The sequence below is a fragment of the Gadus morhua genome, chromosome 11 (genome assembly GCF_902167405.1).
Source record: "Gadus morhua chromosome 11, gadMor3.0, whole genome shotgun sequence".
Lineage (NCBI taxonomy): Eukaryota > Metazoa > Chordata > Actinopteri > Gadiformes > Gadidae > Gadus > Gadus morhua.
The window spans coordinates 18,221,746-18,248,835 of NC_044058.1; the positions used below are offsets into that span (position 1 = coordinate 18,221,746).

Here is a 27,090-nt window from a genome sequence, read left to right on the forward strand (position 1 = left end):
CTTGTTGTTTATCAGCAGCCGCCGCCGTACGACATCGGTATCGTGGGAGCGGACGAGCGTGTGTTGAGTGTGATCACGCGAGGCGCTGCAAGGGGACTTGTGTTTCCGGGTTTCATTGGTTGAGCTTGATGTGGTTTAATATTGCTTGAGCCCTGATGCTTTATTTCCCCCGTGGATTCATTGGATTTGTTTGCAAATGTTGCCTTTTCCTTAATCATGCCGATGCGATGTTTCGCCTCGCTTCGTGTCTATGTTTATGTTTGTTTTTAATGAGCTCTGAATGTAGACCACATAATTACCGGGCGCACAGAATACGATTTAATAACAGTGATGTGAGGCCTGACTGATTGCCTGCCAGTGTTGCTTCGGGAGGAAAATTTATTGTTTGAGTCGTGATTGGGAAATCGGTAAATTGGCTATTTCATAGCCTCCCATCATGTTTAGTCAACTGTACCCTCATGTTCTTTCCCAAACAATATGCATTACATTACATTTCATAGAGAACCACTTATATTCAAGAAAATACAGTTGCCTGGTTTGTTGCACAGCTCGCCCCCTCACTGACAACTTAATGCGTACTTCAATCTTTGTTCTCCATTTTCTTTGCGCAATCAATTTATGTATTTCATTCCGATTTCGTGCCACTCAAAACATAGCCAATATCCACAACAGTTTAGAGAAACTGAAGAAAATGACGCCTTAATCAACCTCGAACACAGAACAAAAAAGGTTGATGCATTTGTAGCCTTTGGATAGTTGAGGGTTTGGGCCTTTGAGTGAAATACGATCTTAGCACGGCGAAGATGGTAGTTATTTTCAGTAGCTTCCTTTGAGACATGCTCTCTTCACAGTGAACACTGTTGCCTCAAACATATGGTGCCATGTGAATTCTGTTGTGAACATTGTCAGAAGCCAGATGCTTTGCTTTCACTCTGTTTGATTGCATTCTCGTCACACTGCAATTCGGGAGACTAATTGTGCCTTTTTTGGAGCCTGCCGGGGATAAATGTTACAAGTTCTTTGGGTCAAAAGAGAGGACACCCAGGTCCCTGTATCACCTTCTTAGTAACACAGCCGTGTTGCTGAGAACAGTCCTACTTGCTTGTACAGGTATTGGACAACAAGCTCTGCATTATGCTTACTAGAGGCAGCCCAGCACTGTTTACCAAGTCACTTCGGTACCCCATGCATTACAATTCAGTCAGCTAAGGACAAAACATAGAAGATGGAAGCCATCTGATTGCTCATTCATTTCTGAAATATGCATGAGCAGCCCAGATGGGTCCCCTGTCCCCTTGAGGCGTGGGTGAAATATGTGGCCATCCTATCTCTGTTGGTGAAATTGGAGGTGATGAGTCATTTCGTTAAGAGTTGCTGTGCGAGAAGATAACTTCCTCTGACTTTCACAGCTTATCGGACGGGGGCAGGATAGTGATACCACCCCCGGTGGACCGGAGGATGTTTTGACAGGGTTTTGATATAATAGTGGATATATAATGTTGTCCGGTTGTGTGTTTCATCTTTTATGTAACACCGGTTTATTTCAAAAGGTAGAAATATGCAGCTTGATTTATAAAAAACACATTTCTATGATCACAAAAATGTGTGCCTGTAGTCACTATGTTGATAATTTTCAGTTGGCTACTGATGAATTAAAATGTGATGATACTGATTTATGTGCAGTAGAGTTTTTTACCTGACACAGAGTAATTTGTGTGCTACAAGAACCATCTTGTTACTGCCTAGTTAGGCTTTGGTTTAGGAGCTGCATTCTGTCCAACATGGTTTTTTTGGGGGATTGTTTGTTTGCGTTGTAAAAATGCAGTTTCGCTTCCTGATTCATCCCAGGGGAGCACATTTGTTGAGACAAAAAACGGACTTCAAAAACGCTGAGCTTGTACGCAGAACAGAAATGAGATGCATTTGCAAGAATGACAGATTTTCACAGGCGAGATTGAAACCACTGATGTTAAATCACAAGACACACACACACACACACACACACACACACTGTGTTTGTGTTGACCAGTCCTATTATTTTTTTCAGGGGCGGTCTAGAATCATCCCTGAGCTCCTGCCCTGGTATCGACTTGGCCGATTGATTTTTCTCTGGCTTTAGTAACTAATCATCAAACAATTTAAATCGGGACAATTTACTCTGTGATTATATTATACGGGCAGATTACAGGATGTTGTGCACTAGGAACCAAAAAGAGGAAATGCATTCTCTTTGCGGTCGCCTCTCTGTCCATGTGTATCTGCCTGTTGACACTGAATCATTCAGCAGCGTACAGTGTACAATAACGACCCAGGGCAGCCTAGCTAATAAAAGGTGTCTGACCTACCGCACGGTTGCGTAGCAAGCCCCATCACAGGCCATCGCTACCTCTCGCCTTACCTCTACGCATGTGATCCATCATGCGGTTGTAATGGCTGTCACCACCTCCTGATCCACGACACGCAACACGGCTGACCGCTTGGCTAAAACCCATCAGTGTCCAAAAAAAACAAAAAACCTGTTCTATCTATTCCTTCCCTGGGCTTTCTGCCTGGACTTTAGCCCTGCGAAGTTGTGTTTAGACGCAGGTGTCACTTGGAAAGAGCACTTCAAGCATTGTCAGTATAAGCTCATTGAAGAAAGTACTCAGGCGTCTTTATTTATTCATCCCCCCCAGAGATGCTGTCTGGGAACATCTACTTGGTGATACAAGTTACTTTATTTTGTGACTCTTTCTGGAGAAAACATTTCTTTATCCCTAACCTTTCATCATGTTTGTCCCTTGTTCTCAGCCTACAAGCCCCAAGTTTGGAAAAGCTGATTCCTATGAGAAGCTGGAGAAGCTGGGAGAGGGATCATATGCCACGGTTTACAAAGGAAAGAGCAAGTAAGTTTTGTTCGACAGTCAGCCAACATTCACAATAATACCACGTAATATATATATCGCATGTGTCCGCTCTTCCACAACAAGTTATTCCATTTATTGATTTACTGATCAGTGGCATACATAATCGTGCTCCTCTATCAGAAACGTTTCAGCTTGTTAGATTCAAATCTAGATGAGAGGCACTTTAAATAATCAATGAACAAAGGCTCTGTTGTGAGGAACACATCCAGACAGATTTATCTCTGGCTCGCAGCTCATTTGGAACTTGTTTTGGAAAGTTTGATTCAATTCAGGAGGTTCTAGGTTTCGATCCCAAATGTCCGCAGTCTAGTCCAGTCCTTTAGCCAGATCAGTAACCTGTCAGCATGATGCTCTGTCTATTGACAGTCATTCTGTTTGTTCACTCTCTGCTCTGTCTGCCAGGGTGAACGGGAAGCTGGTGGCCCTGAAGGTGATCCGCCTGCAAGAGGAGGAGGGCACCCCCTTCACGGCCATACGAGAAGGTGAGGGGTACCCATGGGGTACTGGCTGTAGGCCAGCTAGCTCCAGCGCTGGGCCAGGACCAAGGATAACTATTATTAGGAATAGTTGGGTCTCCAATGATGCATACCTATTTGAAAGTAAAACTTAGTAGAAGATGTGAAAGTCTATTTTTGCCTAGTGGGGCAAAGCGAGAGATAAAGTGGTGAGTTTTTTTTTTTCACGCAGAGCGAGGCAGGGGGGGAGAGAGAGAGGATTTGGCATCCAAAGGCAGAAACCAGTCTTTTTTCTATTGAGATGAGAAACTGATTCTGTCTGTTTGATCAGTGTGTGATCCTGGATTTGTGATATGGTAGCAATTTGGAGCAACACACACACACACTCACACCACACACAAATGTGCCTGCCTCGACACCTTCAGTGGGCCCATCAGAAAAGCACTTTGAAATCTGACTAATTCAGCAATTACTTGTGGAGAAGCTCCCAACCTTGATACGTGGCTAGAATTTCAAACCCTAACCCTAACTTTACCACGGATGCATATAAGACAAACACATTTAGGGCCCATCGAAGACACAGGGGCTGAATGTGTGTGTGTGTGTGTGTGTGTGTGTGTGTGTGTGTGTGTGTGTGTGTGTGTGTGTGTGTGTGTGTGTGTGTGTGTGTGTGTGTGTGTGTGCGTGCGTGCGTGTGCGCGTGCGTGTGCGCGCGCGCGCGTGTGTGTGCACATATCTCCACTCATCAGCGGTGCTCTGTCAGAGTGTCTATGGTTTTGAGGGGGTCCCTTGGACTGCTCACGTTCTTTGAGGCAGCGTGCTCCATGTGCAGAGAGCATACCCGCTGGTGTGTGTGTGAGTGTGTGTGTGTTCGCATCTTTGATCTGTTTAATACACTCTCCGAGGTATGACTATGGGATGAATGCATTCATGAGGGCTGTGCTGCTCGCGGGCTCCGGGATGCGTCCCAGGTGCTCTGTGCCCTTGGTCGGACTTTATTTGTGCAGGGGGTTAGGTTTTACAGTCTCGGCAAGCAGCACTCGCCAGGATGCATTTGAGTGGCTCTGGATCACCGCTTGCTTATCGACTGCTAATCATGACCTGCCGTGTCGCGTTGGCCCCCCGACCAATAACCTAGTCTCACAGACCTGCGTTTATTTGAAGTGAGTCCTCTAACTCAGGACAAGGCAACACTTCCAAAAGCCCAACTGGCGAAAAAGAATAAAACTTGAGAAACGTAAGTCCTTTTAAATAGACAGTTAATAGTATTTGGGTTTTGCGAGGGCAGACAAAATAGCAAATTATCTTTCACTTCAGATGAATCCGAAATGACGAAAAGGCAAACTAAGAAGCAGGGTCAGAAGGACTAGGAGTCGGCTGTTAATATATGATTTAGATAGATTCAAACTTTCCCATGAATGCCGTGGTTTGCCTCACCCCCCCCCCCCCCCCCCCCCGCTGAGATAATGAGATCATTAGAGTTAACAGTGAGGAATAAAACATCAAGGTTTGAGCCCCTCCCTGAGGTGCTGTCCATGTATCTCCCTCTTTCTCCCTCTCCCTCTCATTCTCTCCCTTGCTCTCGCTCCCTTTCTCTCCCTCTATCTTTCTTTCTCTCTCTCCACTTCTTCCTCTCCCTCCCTCGCTCTCCCACTCCCTCTATACCTCCCTCCCCATCTCCTTCTCCCTGTCTTCCGCCCCCTCTCTCCCTCTCTCCCTCTTGTTTTGTGTTGTTGATGAACGAGTGTGGGAACCCATGCCCGTAAATCCACCATTTCCATTTCCTCCGACTGATTAATCTTTGACCGATCCTCAGCACTCTGGCAGGGCACGCCTGGTGCTGGCTGCACTGATGATGTAGTGGGCGATGCCGCTAATGATCGCCTGGATCACAGAAGTTTGTCTCCCGTTGTCTCTCATATCCTTAAAATGTTCTTCAAGGCTCTCTCTCTCTCTCTCTCTCGCTCGCTCGCTCGCTCTCTTTCTTTCGCTCTCTCACAGGCTCTTCAACTGTTTCCATCTCTCTCTCTCTCTCCCTCTGCAGCATCTCTCCTCAAAGGCCTGAAGCACTCCAATATTGTTCTGCTCCATGACATCATTCACACCAAGGAAACCCTGACTCTCGTCTTTGAGTATGTGGTGAGTACCAATGCTGTGTTTCCTTAAACTGCCTACAAATGTTTAGGGATCGACCGATACCGATTTTTTAGGGTCGATACGATACCGATATTTTTTTCATCAGCCTTAGCAGATACGCCGATACGCCGAAACCGATTTTCTTGAGCTGATTTATTTTTTATTTTTTTTTAATGAACATTTATTGAACTTCAATATAAAAAACAATGTTTAACAAATAGTAAAAACAGGTGAAGTAGAACAAGTAAGAACAAGTAGATGAACAATATTTAACCAATATTAAATACAGGTGAGGTAGAACAAGTAAAAAAAAAATATATCGGTCGATCCCTACAATTGTTATAAGTTATACATTTTCAATTTAATACGAGTAAATACGGTTCAAGGTGTTCTTGCTTTAAGAGAGAAACTGAACGAACTACCATTTGGGAACATTCAGCTGAAAGGAAGGGTTAGGGGAGCTCATCGATTTAATCAAGTTTCCATTTTTTGACACATTCCCTAAAGGATCGTGAGGGCTGGGGAGGTTTAGAAAGAAGCAGTCTTTGTTTACAAGGCCGCCTAGGAACGCTGACCCTCCGCGCACTAAAGGGAACCAAGACACTCATTTTTCTTCAACCTCAATATGAAGTCGGCCCAAACCACCAGGCCACTTGGCCCTACTACAGGTGGCCCTATTCCTGGAAGGGCCCTATTTAATAGGTTTCCGCAACGTCTGTTTTTAATGCAGGGAACCGCTTCGGCAGCTTTTATTTATTTATCTTGAAAAAAACACATGTTTTTACCTTCCTACACTTCACGTGATGATTATTATTTATGCAGACATGGAGTTTATAGATCCGCAGGGCCACCAGTGGTTCCTGAGAGGAGGATCAAGCTCTTAACTAGCAGTGTCTCTTAATGAGGGAGGAGACCTAGGGGGAAGGGGGTCCCTGTAGGAACCAGCCATGACCTTGGCGTGTACTGTTAAAACTCCTTTAGGAACAAACCATGACCTTGGCGTGTGCAGTTGAAACTTCTCAAGGAACCAGCCATGACCTTGGCGTACAGGGTTCAGAATCAGGTAGAAACTAGCCATGACCTTGGTGTATGCAGTTTGATAACAACAAAGTGCATCACCACACACTCTTCCGCACAGTTAGATAGTGAACTACCAGCGTAATTTAACGGCCACATGTCACCCGCTGACACTGGAACACAAAGCATGGGGCAAAAAGTATGGAGCAATTTTCCAAAACATATAACTGCACGATCCTATATCGAGATGTATGGTTGGGAACCGGAGTTACAAATCGGCTCCATCCCATAAGGCAATATTAAAAAATTGCACGCAAACAAAGTGGTTGCCGGTTAACCTCTGGGAGAGCGAATATGATGAATTTTCATTTCCCCACATACCCATGAATATGAAATAGGACAGGTAGTGTCTATTTGACAAGAGAAATAAATAAATAAAATAAATAAATAATGGCCTAAAAAAGATAAAATAGGAGACTGCAGTAGGTTTTGATGCGGTCGACCTTCTATGCTCGGCTGATATTTTGATGCTGATACAATATCCTGCTGCCCCCCCCCTCCCCCTGCCTCCCCTCCATGCTTGTTCCAAAGCCATCTCTTTTACATACAGAGAGGGTTTCTTCCACCGAGCCAAATCAATTCATTTTACCCGCCTCTGCCCGTTAATGATGATTGACAGGGGAAGAGAGAGCGAGAGCGGGGCGAGGGAGGGAGGGACACATGGGAAGGTCACAGAAGTGAGAGGAATTGCAAACAAGATGAGCGTTTGAAGGAACAGCGATGGAGAATGCGAAAACCGCTGCGATACAAGACGGATACAGTCAATGAGCAAAAGAGCGAGAGGAAATCATTCGAGGAAAAGGAAAGATGTCAAGGTAGAGAGGGAGAGGGGATAAGACTGAACGGAGAAGACGGGAGGAGTGGATTTTCGGTCAAAATGGACGTGCACGACTAAATCCTGTGGCTGGAGTGGCTTTCTGAATTATTCAGAGAGGTCGGGGGGGTGGGGGCTGTCGGGTCGTGATGGGCATCCGAAGTTTGTAAATATCAGCCTGACCCAAGGGTCGTGCCACATCACACACACACACACACACACACACACACACGCACACACCCACGTAAGCAATCCCACATTGCACACACACACACACACACACACACACACACACACACACACACACACACACACACACACACACACACACACACACACACACACACACACACACACATACCAAACCTACACAATACATACACCTAGTAGACAGGATAGAAAAAGGATGAAATAAATAAAATATGATTACCGGTACACATGTTTTGGCACAGTTCACAAGCACACATTCACACAAACTGATTGCATAAATATGCACGGGACATAGGCTTTCATGTGCAAACTGTGACATGCAAACACATATGGCTGAGACAGTCACAAGAAGACTAGCTATCCATCCGAGACAGACAAACCCCCCCCCCCCCCCCCCCAGGACTATCTATAGACATTTGAACACCTTTACACTATGCATTCGTACCTCCTGACAACACATTGGGAATTTTTGGCTCTGCTTTTTTCAACAAAGGCCAACCATCCACAATAGGAACTGTTCATCTCTTTTACAAGACAGTGAGATGTCCTGTGAGTGTTGTGGTGCAGGATGAGGATGTCTGGCGCGGATTAGCTCCGTGTTGTTGAGCGGCGGCAGGGAGAATATGGGTGCGGCTCAGATGTCTTAAAAGAGCCCTTTCATTAGCTAATGCTGTTGTCTTAGTGAAACCCTTACCCACAAGGACATGGAGAACAACACAACACACCACACACTCCACTACGCTCCACCACGCTCCACTACACTCTCCACACTTCTTTTGCTGAGGGCTGCGGTCGGAATAATGAGGGGAGTTCTTCGGGGATGGGTTTCGCAGGCACTTTGCTATGCAATGTATGCAGAGTAAATGAACACGGTAGGCGCAACGCTAGCAGTGTGAAATTGAGCTAAATCGGTGTATATATATGTGTGTGTGTGAATGTGCATGTATCTGGTCATAACGTTTTCCCCATGCTTCCCCCCCCCCCCACAGCACACAGACCTGTGTCAGTACATGGACCGGCATCCCGGGGGCCTCCACCCGGACAACGTCAAGGTACGCCACACCCCTCGTAGACGCACTCCTCACCACCACAGCCCGGCACAGCTGGCTCCACCTGAGCACCGGCTTAAGCAGAGACCCGCAGTCCTGGGGGGACGTGTCTTTACCCACGCCGGGACACTCGGTGTGCTATTAGTGTGGTGGGTGGTTGGGTGGTGGAGGGCTGAGGAGCAGGTGCAGCCAAGGACAGGCGCTGGTGGTGCCAACACGGGTGATGGAGTGAATGAGGCCAGTTAGAGGGGTGACTAGATTGCATGGGGGGGGGTCGAAGGGTAGAGGGGCGGTTGCCTGTTTCCCAGATCTACATTAGTTACATAACACTTTCCTACATTACTGTCGGAGAGGATTTGTTGTCTGTCTCGTTGACAGCCGTGATTTATTCAGGTTTTATTCTGAGGAAAGCCCAGCAGTGGGTCCCGTCGTGCTCTTCCCCCACCTGCGGTGGTGGAGGAGGCGTGGGAGGGTGAGCAGCTACCACTGTGTGGGAGTCTTTACTTAGTTACTGCTTTGGCGTGTAAACCAGGTTAATGCAGGAAGCGCTAGAAGAACAGTCAATTGGCGTGTTTGTATGCATGTTCAGTACTTTAAGGTTTCTGTTAGATATCCAACGTCATTCTGATGATGATCAAACATTTTTGTGTCTGAATTGGTTTACAATGTTATATGATACCTTAACATGGAACAAAGATGGATAACGTTTTTTTATCCGTGTTAATACGGCCCTAGGCTCTTTTTCCCTCTATGCCGTTCAAGTTATATAAAGTAAAAAGACGTGGGAAATAACAATGCGCTTTAAATTATATTGTCAACATCATATTTACTGTATCATCTCTATGTATATGTACTTTAAATCATAGAAATCACAGCTTAAGATGAATCAGCACGTTCTCTTTCTTAAATCCACTCCAATATTATATTTCTATCAATAATTGATATGTCATAAAAAAAAGCGGTGGTCACCTGAGAATTATTTCACAGGTTTTCTTGAACAGTGAATTAATTTACAGCTGGTGCATTTTATCAAAGAGAGAGAGAGAGAGGGAGCGAGATGCCCTTGTATCCCCTTGGTTTACTGCGCTAAGCAAACAAACTACCCTGCTGTTATTTGTTCATTTCCTAACCGCGTTGTGTGGTAAGATAAATAGCGTTCTCATACTGGTGCTGATGACCCGACATATTTTATAGCGGTGAAGTTGTTTGCTGTAATCATAAGCGGTAAAACACCTCACCATAAAATAATTAACTCTGCAAATCACAACAGTAAGTCACGCAGCCCTCGGTATAGAGCCTGCACTGCTATTGCACACGAGAATGGGACAGGTTCACCACCAGAGGCTTGGCGACCGGCCAAATGACATCTCTAAGCAGTGAGTGCCCTCACAAGACCAGGGGGGCTGGGGGTGGGGGGGGATGGGTGGTACCGGTGAGACGGCCCTGGACAGATGACTCCCTGGGGAGCACTACACACTGAGCATGGAGGAGGGCTAATGATCCCACAGCCTGCTGGAGGTGTGTGTGTGTGTGTGTGTGTGTGTGTGCGTGTGCGTACGTGCGTGTGTGTGTGTTCTCGCCTATATCCTTGCATCATGTGAGGGAGGGTCCGTCCCACTCATCAAAAGCTTTTAATTCGTTAGACCCGCCCACTCCCCAAGTCTCTTTGAAGACCACAAATTCATTATTTTCCTAAACAGCGTCTCAAGTATTAAACGAGGGAGCCGGTGGACAGGCTCACTAGCGGAGGAGTGCTGTGGGTGCTCGCAGATCTCGCTCTCATTAGGCCCATTTGGATGGACTGTGAGGGGGCCTACTGCAGTCGTCCGGTCCGTCCTCCAGTATTAGACTGACGGACATGGAAGCCATTAGTGTTGCCATTGGAGCTGGAGCACACTCGTTGCTAATATAATCACTGAGCGGGGATCCCTGTGTGTGTGTGTGTGTGTGTGTGTGTGTGTGTGTGTGTGTGTGTGTGTGTGTGTGTGTGTGTGTGTGTGTGTGTGTGTGTGTGTGTGTGTGTGTGTGTGTGTGTGTGTGTGTGAAGCACTTTGAACTAAATGATGATGGTATTGCAGAAGGCCAGATGTTGGGAACCGGCTACTTTTCTGTGTTTCCTCCGCTTTTATTTTCATCATTGTCAGCATCTGGGATGAGCACACGCGGCTCATGTGCATTGGCTGATGGCCAGTCAGTCGTCCTTTATTGGATTACAGCCAGTAAGCCTAGACCCCATGTCTCGGAGCAGATCTGAATGTATCAATTTGAAACTGACACCAGCAAAGGGGCTAGGGTTAGGGTTAGAGATTTCAGTGTTGGGGGTTAGGGTTAGGGATGTCAGTGTTAGGGGTTAGGGTCTAACAACAATGTATTTGATAATCATTTTTCAAAAAATTGTACCAAGCGCTGACCAGTTTTCCAAAACAATCATAGATCCACTGAATCTGATGGTTGCACGCGTTGCGTTACTCCGACCGTTCCTCGCTCAAACTGCAAACAGTGCGGCAGCGGCTTCATGATGAAACACACAGTCCCACCAGGACAGGAATAACAAACATATTAGCACAGCGCCATTATAAGGCTGATAATTACTCCCCTCAAAGTGTTTTTGTTTCCTTTCACTGGGTCCCCGTTGGCCGACGCAGGCATGTGCAGCGGTGTGTGTGTTTGCCTGATGCGCTACATTAGGGACACCCGAGACGCACACTGGAAGCTCCGGTGGAATAGACGACGGAAGTCTCCCCGCGATACCTAGCAGATGGTTCCCCCTCTTCACTCCATTTAACACTTCTCTTTACTTCTCTGTCACTTCCACCACTTCATGCTGCAGATTCACGACTTTGAGCACACCGCCACGCCTGTGCTGTTTTTCGCAGCACTCAGTGTTTCAGTGTTGCAGTGTTTTCGGCGATAAGTTTCCACTTCATGTTTTCTCTTCAGTTCTTGAAAGTGCCTTTAAACACCACATCCTCCAGCAACAAAGCACCAGCGCCCCGTACGCGCTTTTATTTTGTCATAGCCTCCTTTTTCTTTTCATCTTTCTTTCTCTCGCCCCAATTCTGTCCTTTTTTCGTGCCTGCACCTCCCATAAGCATAGTAATGAGAGATATATGTGTGTCTGTGTGTGTGTTGCGTGTATGTGTGTTGCGTGTGTGTGTGTGTGTGTGTGTGTGTGTGTTTTTATGTGTGGTGTAACAGGATCAAGATGAGATGAACAGCTTCTGTTAAACACACATCTCCCACATCCTCCTCTGCAGCGCTCCAACACTTTGATTCTTTGTGCTGCTGGTGAAACTCAAGACGGACCCCAGTAGACAGCTCTGTCATTTTGATGCATCGCCTCATATGTTCCCGCGATCTGAATGGGAGATTCAGACAGACGGAGCGCCAGCTTTGGCATCGCCCCGCAGATAACAAGTCGAATATTCATTTTGGGCCGTCTCACATCTACGGGACACTTATCTTGATACGGACCCGCGGCGGCTTAATGAAAACGACCGCGACGACTAGTCCATCCTTAGGAAAACCAATTGTGTGCATTGCTCTGGCGTTGGCGCGACAGATGGCAGTTGGCAGTGCTGTCTCTCATCTGAAGCTAAAGCGGCAGGTCATGTCGCCAAAAATACCATTCACAGAGTTTATTTTATTACATTTATTACACCAGCAGTTACTGTGCAATTATTTAGCCGAATGGGAATCATGAAACGGTCTCGCATTACTACTTGTGGGTGTCGATGAGCTCCAACAGCCCGTTTCTAAAGCTGATTAAAGGTGTCTCGGATGCCCCCCCCCCCCCACACCAGGAGTCTTCAGTGTTTCATGATGTGTGTATTAAACATGAAGAAGGTGTTTAATTATGAATACAGCCCCCTTCGTCAAATTACCTTGTCATTGGGCTCCATTAGGATCGTAATCTCCATGAACTAATTAAAAACCAGGTCCATAAATAACTGTGTGAACCCTGATTGTAAAAAAAAGAGTGTGATGGTGTCATTTAATCTTTATACATGGTATAGCACCCCGCCCCGCCGTCGGTGAGTGAGCACCTACATTACGCTTTAGCGCTGATCCCTGGTTTGCAGTGCTGGTGAAGGGGCTGACGAATGTCTGTGTAAATAGTGGAGAACCAATTCCACAAGTCCCCTCCACCGGAGAGCTACAGCCGACATGTGGAGCTATCGCCCTATTACTCTCTTTTAAACTCGACGAGGGCGGCAACACCTCAGGCCCCCTTCCTTATTACCATCTCCCAGCTCTGGGGTGCCGTTCAGGAACGTGTAGGATCGCACACTCAGGCTTTTTCTGCTATTCCTTCGATGCCGCAGAACCGTCAATACGCACTTATTCACCATTCTCTCAGAGTACCGCATTTACTCCGTAGAAAAAAGAAAAAAAAACGGTGAACGGTCCCTCGGTCTGTATTTGACTCCATGGTTAACACCCCTAGTTCTTACTGCGCAGTTCCTTCATCCTCTAATTCCTCTACCTCAGGCACATCTCAGCTGGAAGCCGCAGTGGCGAGGCTTTCATCAGGCATGTTGACGTCCTGGGTCACACCCACCCTGCTGTTGTTGACTTTGATGCTTAAAGGCTTACTCTTCCTCCTCCTCCTCCACTGATTCACTCATAAACACAGCCCACCTCTTCAACAATCTGCTTCTTCTTATTTTTAGCTTGACCTGCACCAACCTCTTCCCATCCCCCTTTTTGTCCCTGCTTTATTCTTGGCCCCGGGGGTCCCAGCGCAACTTTTGGATGCCTGACTCTTGGTCTTTACTGTCTGTTCATTAGCGCGTCCCGTTGTCTGCGGGGGGTGCCTCGGTTCTGGATGGGTTCTTGTGTGTGCAGTACCTCAGGCCAGATGGGCGGCTCATCGTTACTTATTATAGTCGGGTAAGGCAGGGTCCGACAGCAGATGTCTCCGTCTGTCAGCCTGCCAAACGGCCCCCCGCAGACCCTGTTCAGCCAACACGTGACGACTGCTCGGGAAGAAACGGGAACTATAGCACAGTTTCCAGCCAGGGTTTGGGGGCCGTGCTGAGATGGTGTCGTTTCAATCGCTCCACTTATTTGCACTCTGGTCTGCGCTGGAGTCATTTGGAATTCAGATTGAACCCTCCTTGAAAAATATGAGAATAGGGAAAAGAACGGCAGCACATTCATCGAGGGGTCGTTCAACCTTATCTCAAACAGTATCATGCATAATACGCTAGCTGTTAGCCGCTGCAGGCAGTCACTGAGAGTTCCTTTCGAGGATGTTTTGATGTTTGTATCTCAGTCCTGGAAACTGAAATACACCGTTATTTATTTTTTATTCCCCTTCCTTTTATAGTCGCGCATTCAAAGCAAGTCTTTATATCTTTTATTTCTTAAGCACACTTTGATGTGCGCGAGTAAACACGCATTCCTCATGCAAATGTTGTACCTCCGCCCAGCTTTCAACTCCTGCACCCGCCAAGTTGAGGAATACTAAGCTGTTGACCCGGCGACTCCACATACCAGAACAGGCCGGTTTCTCATTGGACTCCGCTGTGTTCCGCGCTGCCTAATTGACCGAGACGGGGGTAGTGCTGAGAGGAGAAAAATGTGAGGGGAATGTTAGAATTGGAGTTCAGGGGAGTGTATGTGGCTCGTTATTATTTGATTGATAAGAGAAAGGGAGGCCTGGGCAGTCCCAGCGGTTTGATTAAACAAAACAAACACATTTTGCATTCCAGGTAAACGCGTGGCTGAAATGGGACTGAAATGGAGGCTTAAATATTCAAGCCGCTGACAATTATTGTCTTTCCACCTCATGTAAAAACTTCTTTAACAGTAAAGCAATATTTCAGTTTAAAAGGATTGCCTCATGCGTTAGAAATCTCAATCATATGGTTTAGTGTACTATAAAGTGACTGCATAAAGACAACGGGACAATAATTAACAATTAACAGCCTTGTAATGAATGGATCCCTAACCTGTCAATAAGGTGGTCGTTGTCTGTAATTGATGCAGGTGATCAGATGGCTGGCGAGATGAAGGCTATCTCTCTGATGTCCTGTCAATAGTCCTGATTGAAGAAAAACGATTTTTCCTCTGCGCTGATGGACTTTTGTTTTTTTACGTGTGTGCGTGTGTTTGTGCTCCAGCTGCGCTAAATGCAAACGACCCCGGGGCAGGGCCTGTGCACAGGTGCACGGCCCTCGAGACATCACCCTGTCCTGATGACCGATAGCTCCGCAGACAGGGAGCACACGGGCGCAGTTCACCGGAGATAAACAGTTATTATCCAACCAGAGAGAACCTTGGTTTGACGCCAACCGTTCCATCGTAACCCCGCTATCATAGAAACGCAAAGTTGCATTTTCCCCAAATATGTGGAATGTATGGATGGCTTACCAGCTTCCGCAAGAGACTCGGGGCTCAATTGTTCAGAGTTCACCTGGACTCTGTGTAGCCTGCTCCCTTACCCCCCCACCAGCCCTTCTCCTCCCTTACCCCCCCACCACCCCTTCTCCTCCCTTACCCCCCCACCAGCCCTTCTCCTCCCTTACCCCCCCACCACCCCTTCTCCTCCCTTACCCCCCCACCAGCCCTTCTCCTCCCTTACCCCCCCACCACCCCTTCTCCTCCCTTACCCCCCCACCAGCCCTTCTCCTCCCTTACCCCCCCACCAGCCCTTCTCCTCCCTTACCCCCCCACCACCCCTCTTAGGCACTCTTTGTATGTTGTACGTCTGGCACTTAATACACACACTCATTGTATGTTATACATCTTGCCAATTAAAAATAGGACTTGGCATTGTGTTACATCTCATCCTAGCTATCTCTGTTGTATACGGGGAATGGGTAAACCTAGCAATCGTAAATACTCACTCGTTTCTATGAATATCTTAACCGTACCGACAGCAATATATTGTTTCTCTTTTTTCCTACAAATGTATTTATTGTAAGTCGCTTTGGAAAAAAAGCATCCGCTAAATGCCCTAAAGGTCGAATGTATGGAAGATGTCTGTAAAGGTCAGATCGGACCGCAGATGAAGGGTCCAGAAGCTCATCCGACCACATGGTTTGTGCTGTGGTTCTCGTTGCAGCTCTTCCTGTACCAGCTCCTGCGAGGGCTGTCCTACATCCACCAGAGGTACATCCTGCACCGAGACCTCAAGCCCCAGAACCTGCTAATCAGTGACACCGGGGAGCTGAAGCTGGCTGACTTTGGTGAGTGGAGGGGGGGTCAACTAGCGGGCCTTTATGATCACAGCGTAGTTCACCGTCAATCACGTTACCTTTTATGTACCGGGTTTATGTAGCGCATTTATGTATGAAAATCTGAGGCTTTTATTGTGTATTTATATGCACAATAGAAAACTTAAATTATAAGCTTAGTCCCTCTATAGTGGTCGGGTGCAGCCACATGTTTTACAAAAAATGAATGTGGGCGTCATTTAGAAACTGGCACCATGAATGTTTGTACCAGAAACAGAGAAGTACTCTGATGTTTGTTTTATTAACCTTTTAACATTTTATAGGCAATATTTGAAATATTGGAAGAATGGCAATAAAAGACTAATAAATCGGATCTTAAATTTATACTATCTACGATCAAATTGCTCTCTTTGCTCCGAGACTGCCATTTTATTTCTTTGGAAGGACCAGCGAACAGAAAAACAACTCTCAAAACTCGAGAAAGTTAAGACTAACCAACTATCATCCCCAGAAACACCCCCCCCAAGACACTTTCACAGTCCCCCAAGAGTGACATTGTCGTTCGCTACACTATTCTACTGTTTTATTCCAACATGTTATATATACACAGTCAAATCTGTTGAGTTAAAGCCCAATCATGATTGAATAATTGAGTGATAAAAGAGAAAGCTCTCGTGTGCTCTGCTGTGGGGGACTGTGGTCAAGCGAGCCGATTTAATTGACTTTAAAAGACACCGTTCGCTGGTCTTTACAGCCACAGTACTTTCAGCGTTTATTGGAGTCATTACGGTTAAATGCTTGCATAGACGGATTGAATCTCCCAAACTCTAGTTCAATAATTTGAATGAAGTCATTACTTGCGTCATTCATCCACCTTTCTTTTGGGTTAGGGTTAAGAGCTTTGTGAGTTGGCCTGACCCCAACAGAACCCTGGTATGGATAACGGTCAAAGCTTATAGATGCCTGGGCTTGTAATCAACGTATAACGTTCTAAATATTTAGCGGTATAGTTTTATTGCTATTTGATCCTATTTTAACATATTTTTTATTCAATTATATCTGCCTTAACTCCCTTCTGTAGCACCCAAATTTCCCGCACAGGATTAATAAAGTCCAGCTTATCTTTTGTCACACCTCAGCACTTGCACACACATACATATTATACGTGTGTGTGGCTGTGTTTGTGGTTGTATGTGTGTGTGTGTACATGTAAGTGTGTAACAGGATGACTCCTGCGTGAGTCCCTCGACGCTGCGTGGGGCTGACAAGCGTCCTGGGTACAGCAGGATGGGGGCTCCTGAAATCAGGAGAGGGCCATACAAAACAAACGCTAGAATAAACACCGATCTACCTCCCGTTCTATCTGGCTTCCCAATCTCTTCCCCGAGGTGTCTCACCCCACTCTTGTCCCCGCGGTGTCTCACTCCACTCTCTTCTCTGTGGTGTCTCACCCCACTCTTGTCCCCGCGGTGTCTCACTCCACTCTCTTCTCTGTGGTGTCTCACCCCACTCTTGGTACTGCGCTGTCTCACCCACTCATGCGTGGCGAAGGCGTTCCTCATTAATAACGTGAAGCGTTTATTAGAGGTCAGACATTACTGAGCAGAATATCTAGTATTTTTATTACAGAGGAGAATATGAATACTCATGTTATTATTGAGCATTTTAACTTCTATCATTACTGATCATAATATTACTACTTAACTTATTGCTCAGCAAAATATCAGCTTCAATATTATTACAGAGCAGCATATTGGATTTGATATTATTACCGGGCAGAATATTAGTACAAGCCGACAGAAAAACAGACGGACATCAAACACACACGCATACACACCCATCCAACACACTAACACATAAACGCACACATACACACAGACCCTACACTTATACCCGACAAATACACACAAACACATTGAACATATGCATCCAACACACACACACACACACACACAGACACACACATATGCCTCCCTGGTCTATCACTGACCTATACAAACAGGCACACAAACAGGCAGCCACTAAGCCCAGCATTAGCCTGAAGGGGCAGATGGGTTGTGGATTGAAGGGCTCTGAATGTGGCAGCAGCAGAGTGTGTTGTGTGTGTTCATGTGGCAGAGAGAGTACAGGACATGCGGGTTCCCCAGGGTACAGATCCCCACAGAGGGAATACGAGGTGGCTGTCTCTGTGTCAGTCGCTGGACACATCGCCACTTCTTGACATCTTCTTGTATATTTATGAGATGTGTGTGTGTGTGTGTGTGTGTGTGTGTGTGTGTGTGTGTGTGTGTGTGTGTGTGTGTGTGTGTGTGTGTGTGTGTGTGTGTGTGTGTGTGTGTGTGTGTGTGTGTGTGTTTGGCTTCATGTTGCCGGTCCTGGCTCTGTCTCTTCGTGGAGGATTTAGACCATCACAGTCCGTTGTGTGGCCCACTTTATTTTGCGCGCCACATCTAACACATTCATTCATCATTATTTGTTCTCGCCAGACTCCGCACAAGAACACAAGGTTGAAGTTCACAAGGAGTTGGCGGCCCGTGAATCCACTCTTCATTTATTCATCTGTAACGCTTGTGGCAGTAGTAAAGGCTGCTCTGTTGCTTTCTTCCCCTTTCTCTCCCAAACCATGGCCTTTCACCCAGAGCCTCCCAGACACACACACACAAACGGTCTCCAAGACACACACATACACACACTCCTTCCTAAAAATACACACACAGCTTCTTAGACTCACACAAACGGTCTCACACACATACACACATACACACACAAACACACAGACACACACACACACACTCCCAGATACACAAAGCATCCGGGGCAGACGCTCAGACCGACCCACAGCGACCCTCACGCACACACACACACACATACAAATACACATGTACGCGCATGCACCCACATCCACATCCACAACCTCCCACACACACACACAGCTTCACAGACACGCACGCATAAATACACGCACGAGCGGGGCAGCTCTGTGTTTCTTGAACCCAGACTGCGAGGTGGGTCATGGTCAGCCACAGACAGCTGTTGCCATGCGCAGGCCGGCCCCGGGACCCAGCAGCATATGGCACCGCCTTTTAGTTCCCAGAACAGACTCTGAACCCCATCTCTCAACCATCCCTAACCACCCCGCCCCCCTCCCCCCATCACACTGACTCGTCAACCCCCTGAGGGTCTCAGAGTGCGGGCAGGTGGGGGGTGGGGGGTCGTCTGTAGTACAGAGTAGCCTGTGGAGCGCTGCCATGCGTGTCGCATTCGCCGTGGTTTTCATTCGTTTCATTACGATGTTTTATTTACGTTTGTCGCTTTTAATTAGGGCTTTGTCATCAGGCGACCGCGGTTGGACCCTTCAGCGTGTCAATTCGTTGGCAGCTCCTGAGTGCGCACCCGTCGGCCCCTCGGCTCGGGGCTGGTGTGTGTGTGTGTGTGTGTGTGCGTGTCCTCATGTCAGTCAGTGAGTGAGTGTGCGTACGTGCTTCGAGAGTACACATGCCTGTCACCCGGCCCGCTGGTGTGTGCGGTATGCAGCCCATCAGCTGTGGAGATCTCTCACTCCAACCACTAAGTGAGCTGTTCATCAGCCGGTGTTCCGGAGCAGGGCCGGGGGCCAGCACTAGCAGATCACTAATTGTCTCGCCCCCGCTCGCTACGCTGGGAACGCCGTTTAGCTTTTTTTCCGCCATTCCTTCCGCACCCGCTTCCCCTCCGTAGCCAACCGCTCCGACGACCTTTTAATTAACGCACCGTAAACTCGCAGCGCTTAAATCAACAAACCGGCGGACCAGGTTTTAGTGCAAAGTGCAAACAAAAGAACGAAGAAAGAGGAAATCGAAGAACAGAAGAAAAATCCACGGTTAGAGGAAGGGTTAAGGGTTAGAGGAACTAAAGGGAGAATTGTAAATAAAATGCATGGATCCAATTCCCCTGTCCCCCTCGACGAGGATTGTTAACAAAAGGAACGTACAAACAAAAACGAGAAGCCTCCATTGGATCTGTACCAGCAGCGCACCACACGCCTGCTCCTGTCCCGTCACTCAGTCGCGTGTGATGATTACACACACACACACACACCGTAGGCATAATTAAAATGTGAAGCTTGGAAAGTTTACCTCTGTTAACTATACCATAACGCCGGCATGTGCAGACACGTGTGTGTGTGTGTGTGTGTGTGTGTGTGTGTGTGTGTGTGTGTGTGTGTGTGTGTGTGTGTGTGTGTGTGTGTGTGTGTGTGTGTGTGTGCGTGCGCGTGTGCGCTTTATGTGTGTGTGTGCGACTTTCTGTGTCGGGCACAGCGGCATGTACACAAATATGTTTACTGGGAAGGGAACTTGAAAGAGTTGACTTCTCCACGCTGGGAGGAAACAGCTGCTTGGGATAATGAGGCGGGAGGAGTGAGGCGGGAGGAGTGAGGCGGGAGGAGTGAGGCGGGAGGAGTGAGGAGCGATGCGACAGAGGAGCTGGAGGAATCCGCTCCGTGCCGCAGGCAGGAATCCGCTCCGTGTCGGGCTGAGCATCCGGGCGCCGTTCCCGCTCCTCTCCCCTGTATGCCGATTTACACTCACTTACACACACCTGCCCACCACCCAACACACACACACACACACACACACACACACATACACAAGCATACCCTGCCTCCCCCTCACATACACAAACCCTCCCCTCCCCCCAACCTACCATACACACACACACCCACACCATCCTCCCCCCCCCTCACATACACACACACACCCTGCCCCGCACCCCAGACGCACACACACACACACACACAGACTCTTCCCTCCAAACGCAAACCCCTAGCCCGCACACTCATTCACAAACACACCCTGCCCCCCCTATCTACCAGCCCACCCTACCCCACACACCTCTGTGTGTGTGTGTGTGTGTGTGTGTGTGTGTGTGTGTGTGTGTGTGTGTGTGTGTGTGTGTGTGTGTGTGTGTGTGTGTGTGTGTGTGTGTGTGTGTGTGTGTGTGTGTGTGTGTGTGTGTGTGTGGAGCAGCCCACAGCATGGCGGGCTCAACAGGCTCTAATGCAAATCTCATTACCGTCCACTTTGTGTTGGGGAATGAGCTGGGACAACAGCAGGTGGTGCAAGAGCACACACACGTACGCATACACACACACGCTTGATGGAACCTGTAATGTGCCTGCACACGAACACACGCATGCATTCACACGCACACACACACACAGCCACATGTCCGTAGATGGGTACGCAGGCAACAATCAATAGGGAATATACAATGTGTACAAACAATGATCTCGACACACACACACATTGAAACTCACACAGACCGAAACACACACACATCGAAACACACACCGTTTGAAAGTGCTGGAAAATGCAAGGAAATCCATATCTAGAGTCACATGCATGATTGGAGGAATCAGAGATTCATGCGTGTTAGCAGATTGTGGCCCATATGGAAATTGGTTTTGATGTGAACGCCGCCTGGCATTATGCATATACTCTGTATTCATGATAAAATGCGACGCACACTTTGAATTAGACTCGGTCCGGCGTAATGCAGCCGGCAAAGCAGGAGCACTCTGATTAGCGGGTCCACTTTGGTTCCACATGGATGCACATTTGGATGTGCGGCGGCGGGAACAACAACCCAGGCACTCCCGGTCGGTCCAAATGAACGGCCCGCTCCCCTACAGGAGGCGTTTCCACGGCGACGCCTTCCCTGACCCGTTCTTACGGCCGTCCCTGTGTCACACTTCAGATGTCATCAGCGGCAGGGGCAGCCGAGCGGAGGACGGCCCTCCCTGAATGCCAGGACAGCCTCCCGCCCGTGGCTGGTTGTACACTAATAAGGCTCTTCGGGTGCACGGGGCGTGAGTCACCAGCACACCCAGCGCACGGCTCGGCATAATGAAGGACTCCCACTGACACCGTGCCGAGCTTAGCGAGAGGAATCGTCCGTTGTTAGCATCCTGATGGGAGTGGAGAGGGTTGTTTGCATAAAAAAGATGAGGGGGGGGGGGGGGGGGGGCGGGGGGGTATGCAGTGTAAGGCCAGAGGCCCGGTGTTCACACGTTATTACTGTGTCATGTCGCACAATAAATGATCTGCGAGGCACACACAATTATTCATTGGGACGCGCACACCGTAAAGTTGGAATACGGAGGTGTGTGTGTGTGTGTGTGGGTGTCTCTCTCTCGAATATCTTAAGATCAATGATGGTGGAGTTATTATTTTATTCAGTTCTTCGAGCTTCATTATTGTTATTCCGATATTCTGCCAGCTTGACGAGGGACGAATCGAACTCCGCATTTCATTTTCTCCCAGCCGACTATTTTCTACCCCTGTGACAAATTATATCTGTTTTCCTCCTTTTTCTGCTGTTGTTGTCGTTGAGAACAAAGACAAATGGCCGTTTATCAAGCGTCGGTTTGTCCTGTTGATGCGAGCGGCCCCGGAGGGCGGGGACTGCTCCTTACTGCTGTTTGGATGTGGACCATAATTTGTGTAACCCCGCGTTGGCCGCCTAAAGAAGACAAAAACAACAACTTCAAACGATTACCAGGCTGTTTGTCCCCGAGGAGATAAACCAATTCATCCGCTGCTCCCTCCTTTCTGCTTCCTTGCGAGGTGTTTTTTTCATTAGTATCTCTCGCGCTAACATCGCGACCCCACACTTTGAGCCCCTGCCTCGAGTGCTGCCGCGAGGACACACACACACGGATGTATAATTCATGGGTGACCTTCTTCTTCCCAGTAGCCACCTGGGCAGCATAGCTAGGGTTACTGATAGGTTACGCTTTGAGCTCAGGGAACGTGGAGGCTGAGGATTGTTGTGTGTTGTGCGTGTGTGTGTCTGTCTGTGAAGATGTGCTAGTTTGTGTGTCTGTGTGTGCACGGAGGTGAAGGGGGAAGCCTTGGGTGATCGGCTTGTAAAAAATAACCCCATATCCTCGCCACACGCACACTCATGCGCACACACACGCACACACACGCACGCACGCACACGCACACACACACACGCAGACATACACACACACACGCAGACACACACATACCCATCGTAGTTCGCCTCTTGGGGTTTTCCAAGGTAAAATGTCACTGGTAACTAGTCACCTGTAATGACATTTTTAGAGGGGGTGAAACTCCAAGTTGTAGCAGCGATGGAGAATATAAAGGACGATTTCCAATACTGGACTGTAGCTAGCTAGTCCAGGTATCTCACCCTACTCTTCCATTGTTCCCGCAAGCTAGCTAGAACAGGTGTCTTCCCCTCATCTTCTATTTTCTCCCCTCAGCTAGCTAGTCCAGTTGTCTCGCCCTCCTCTGCTACACACCTACACACACAAACACACACACACCTACACACACACATTGGCGTCGCACACGCACACACAAAATCCTGTTCGAAAACATTTGTCATGCATAGATCGGAGCAAACATGGACACGCATATCACAGCTCCCACTCTTTCAACACAAATGACAAATGCCACCAGACACACACACCAACACACATACACGAACGCACACATATAAGAGATAACACAACACGACACGACCCACGTGTTACCCACTGGGAAAATGATAGCCTTTCCGTGTGAGTGGGCTCAGTGTGTGTGCGTTTGTGTGTGCTCTGTTGCGAACAGCCACTAATAGCTAGCTGCTAGCTACTTATTTACAGGACAGATTAGTTGCGTGTGGAAATGACAGCCTTTGGTCCCGGAGGCTGCAGAGAAGCAGCCCCAGGAGAGCCCACGTCACAACACGAGTCCTTTCTCCTGTGGGTGTGCTGATTCACTTCCCTCTATCCCCTAGCCGTTGATCTGGTCCCCATAGCCCACACACGCTCGCACACAAAGATGCACGCACACGCACACATACACACACAGGACTGACACCAGGGGCGGGAAGTACATTTTTATCCACACTTAAACACTTTAATTAAACCAAACTACCACCTGGGAGGAGCCAGAGAGCTAATGCCACCGGGCTCATTAAGGAGCTACTGTTGCACTTTGACCCGCCCCCCAACCTTCATAGGCTGTCTGTCTCTCGCTCTCTCTTTCTCTCTCTCTCTCTCTTTCTTTCTAGAACAAAGGTCTGCCAAAAGTCCTCTAGACACACAACATCCTTCTGATGAGTTGATATTCCTTTGGTAATAAAGTAAAAAAACCACATGGCACATCACATTAATCAGGGGGTAATTTTATACTCCTATGTGTACATGTATGGGGAGGTCGGTATAAAAAACCAAACAATGCTCCATATAAAGCCTTGTCAGTCAGGTAAGCTGTTCACCTTGTTGTCCCATGGTGCATTACACTCGCTGCGAGCCCCGCTGAAGGTCACTCAATGATAACGATTGCTAACATAAGGCTTTCTCCCTTGTGCGTGTGTGCTTATGTGCGTCTGTGTGTGTGTGCGTGTGCGCGTGCGTATGTGTGTGTGTCCAGGTCTGGCCAGGGCCAAGTCCGTCCCAAGCCACACGTACTCCAACGAGGTGGTGACCCTGTGGTACCGACCCCCAGATGTCCTCCTGGGCTCCACCGACTACTCCACCTGCCTCGACATGTGGTGGGTATGCCCCTCCCGAGCACACTCGCACACACACACACACACACACACACACACACCTCTGTCCCTTCGACCCACTGCCCCTCCAGCTACAATAGCATAGTGCTGCTCATGCAGGACTAAAGCATACATCTGCAGCCTTGTCCTGCGATCGGTGTTTGCTCCAGGCTGCAGGCGATGTTCACCTATTAATGGCTCTGCACTGCGTCTACCTACTCCCCCTTATCCTCCACCTGCTCCTCCTGCTCTTATTCCTCAGTCTCCTCCTCCACCTCCTCCTCCTCCTGCTCCTGCTCATATTCCTCAGTCTCCTCCTCCTGCTCATATTCCTCAGTCTCCTCCTCCTGCTCATATGCCTCAGTCTCCTCCTCCTCCTCCCCAGTCACCCACAGAGCTTATACGATGACATCACTGATCAACAGCGGGGTTAATGTGTCCAGGGCCGTTGTCTTCAGATCAGGCCCCCACTCCCCCATTTCAGGCACGCAGCGACGGCTCAGGGTGGGTTGAAATGGAGCCAGGGAGATCTGGGAGGCAGGGCGTGTGTGTGTGTCTGGAGGGGGGAATGTGTGTGTGTGTGTGTGTGTGTGTGTGTGTGTGTGTGTGTGTGTGTGTGTGTGTGTGTGTGTGTGTGTGTGTGTGAAGAGGGGCTTGTGGGTGCGGTCGGAGAGAGATGGGCTGGGCTGGTTCTTATCAGAGCCCTCCTCCCACCTGGATAATTAGCCGTGTTCACATCTATCTCAAGACAGGCAGCGGACGGCGATGGGGTCCCCCGCACCGTGGACCCCCGCTCCGTGGACCCCATCTGCTTCCCACCGCGGCCAATTAAAGATCAAAAGTTGGGGGAGTGGAGGGGGAGGGGGGGGGGGCAGATGAGTTGTTTTTCATAAGCAGGTGGATGGGCAGCAAGCAAACCCTCTGAAGAATACACATTGAAAACCCTCCCCACACACACGCGCACACACGTACACACACACACACGCGCGCACACACACACGCACACGCACACAAACAGCGGCACAACCCCTCCCCCGATCGTCAGGATGTATTCTGCCGTTTCCTCTCCGTGACTCAGAGGAGGAGTGCGTTTACCCTCTAGGTGTGAGTGGTCTGCCTGCCCGGGCTTTATGAGGAGAAGGTAATGCATTCAGCTAATAGGCCGTGTCCAGGGAACACCAGAGCCTGTCTACTCTCTCTGTCCTGTTCCTCACTGGACTGGCCCGTACAGATCAAATGAGGGTTTTTCTCTCAGCCAAAGAACATGAGGGAACAATATTTATTTGCCCATTGTGTTTCTTACGTTGTCGTATTTTCATTACGCACTGTCGATTTTTGGTTTTATGTATACCGTGATCGATATACGTACTCCCACGCCTATTTTTTGAGCCAGTGGCGTAAGGTTAATTGGTTGTTAGTTTTGTATTTCCCCTATAATCCTAGTATTTAGTTTACAGGCAATGGTATTGTCAACATGGCAGTTTATTTCCTTTGTCTTGGCTTTTTTTGTGAAATATCCGCTCGTGAATTTCCAGTAACTCGCAAGCGGCAGAAAGCTGCACAAAGCATCATTACCATTCTGAGGTTCATTTAGCACTTTTCTTTTTGGACACATGTTAATTGAAACAAAAAATAAATTGAAACGTCGAGCCGCGGAAGACAATAAGACAAAGCGCTATCTGATGGCACGGCCATCGATCAGAACAAACGATGAATCATTTAACCTCAGAATACATTAAATAATGAATGGTTCACTTAAACAGCCCTGAGTTAATGTGTGAGTGGAGCGCATGAGCGTGCTGCGGGTTCACGCTACTTAACCACCGCCCATGGGAGGCGACTCCCCGCTGCCAGGAACATGTGTGGCATATATTTAACCTTGATGTGAATAAAATATCACAGTATTTTCAAACACACACACGCACATGCATCCACGCAGATGACTAGTGGATATTATTAATGAAACAATGGATTGAAATCAGAATAGAATATAAAGGAACAATGAATGATTTATGATGAACAGTGAGGCAGAAATAGATATAGACATAACCAACTTGAATTACGGCTCTTATGTTGAGGGGGGGGGGGGGTTATGCTCTCTGTGCACGTATATAGTATCAGTCCATCAAGCATTCAAGGGCTGTAATCTATTTAATATTTCAATCATCAATGTAGTTCTTTATATTGTACTTTATAGTGGCTCAATGTTAGAGCCAATACAAGGCATCTGGCAGATATTCTATATACTTTTCCCACGGATTAAGTTGTTGTTTTTACAGTCTTTGCTTTCACTGTGCACTCCATGCACTCTGGCACATCTCACCCCAGTGAGGAAGACATTCTGTGAGCTCCAATAGGAGTCCTGGAGCTCCTGGGCTCCTATAGGAGGCTTATGGAGATGGATGAGGTTATACCCCAGCCAAAATGGATCTTAGCATGCTGTGAATGTCTCTCCTGCTCCCCCACTCTCTTTGCTCCCCCCCTCTCACTCTCTATCCGTATGCCTCTATGAGTGTCTCACCTCTTTGCCTTCTCTTTCTCTCTCTCTCTCTCTCCGTATGCCTCTACGAGTGACTCTCTCCCTCTGCCTTCTCTCTCCCTCTGCCTTCTCTCTCCCTCTGCCTTCTCTCTCTCTCTCTCTCTCTCTCTCTCTCTCTCTCTCTCTCTCTCTCTCTCTCTCTCTCTCTCTCTCTCTCTCTCTCTCTCTCTCTC

The 27,090-nt window shown here is 48.0% G+C and overlaps 1 protein-coding gene across 3 annotated transcripts in view; it reads left to right on the plus strand.

Annotated features, from left to right (window-relative positions):
* The window catches only part of cdk14 (cyclin dependent kinase 14), a 102,437-nt gene that overhangs the window by 25,516 nt on the left and 49,831 nt on the right, over positions 1-27,090 (plus strand). For all 3 annotated transcript variants that reach the window (XM_030371007.1, XM_030371008.1, XM_030371009.1), the window contains 6 exons: positions 2,791-2,885; positions 3,309-3,388; positions 5,406-5,500; positions 8,588-8,650; positions 15,720-15,843; positions 24,261-24,381. In XM_030371007.1, coding sequence (XP_030226867.1) covers positions 2,791-2,885; positions 3,309-3,388; positions 5,406-5,500; positions 8,588-8,650; positions 15,720-15,843; positions 24,261-24,381 — 578 coding nt within the window. The remainder of the gene's footprint in view (positions 1-2,790; positions 2,886-3,308; positions 3,389-5,405; positions 5,501-8,587; positions 8,651-15,719; positions 15,844-24,260; positions 24,382-27,090) is intronic.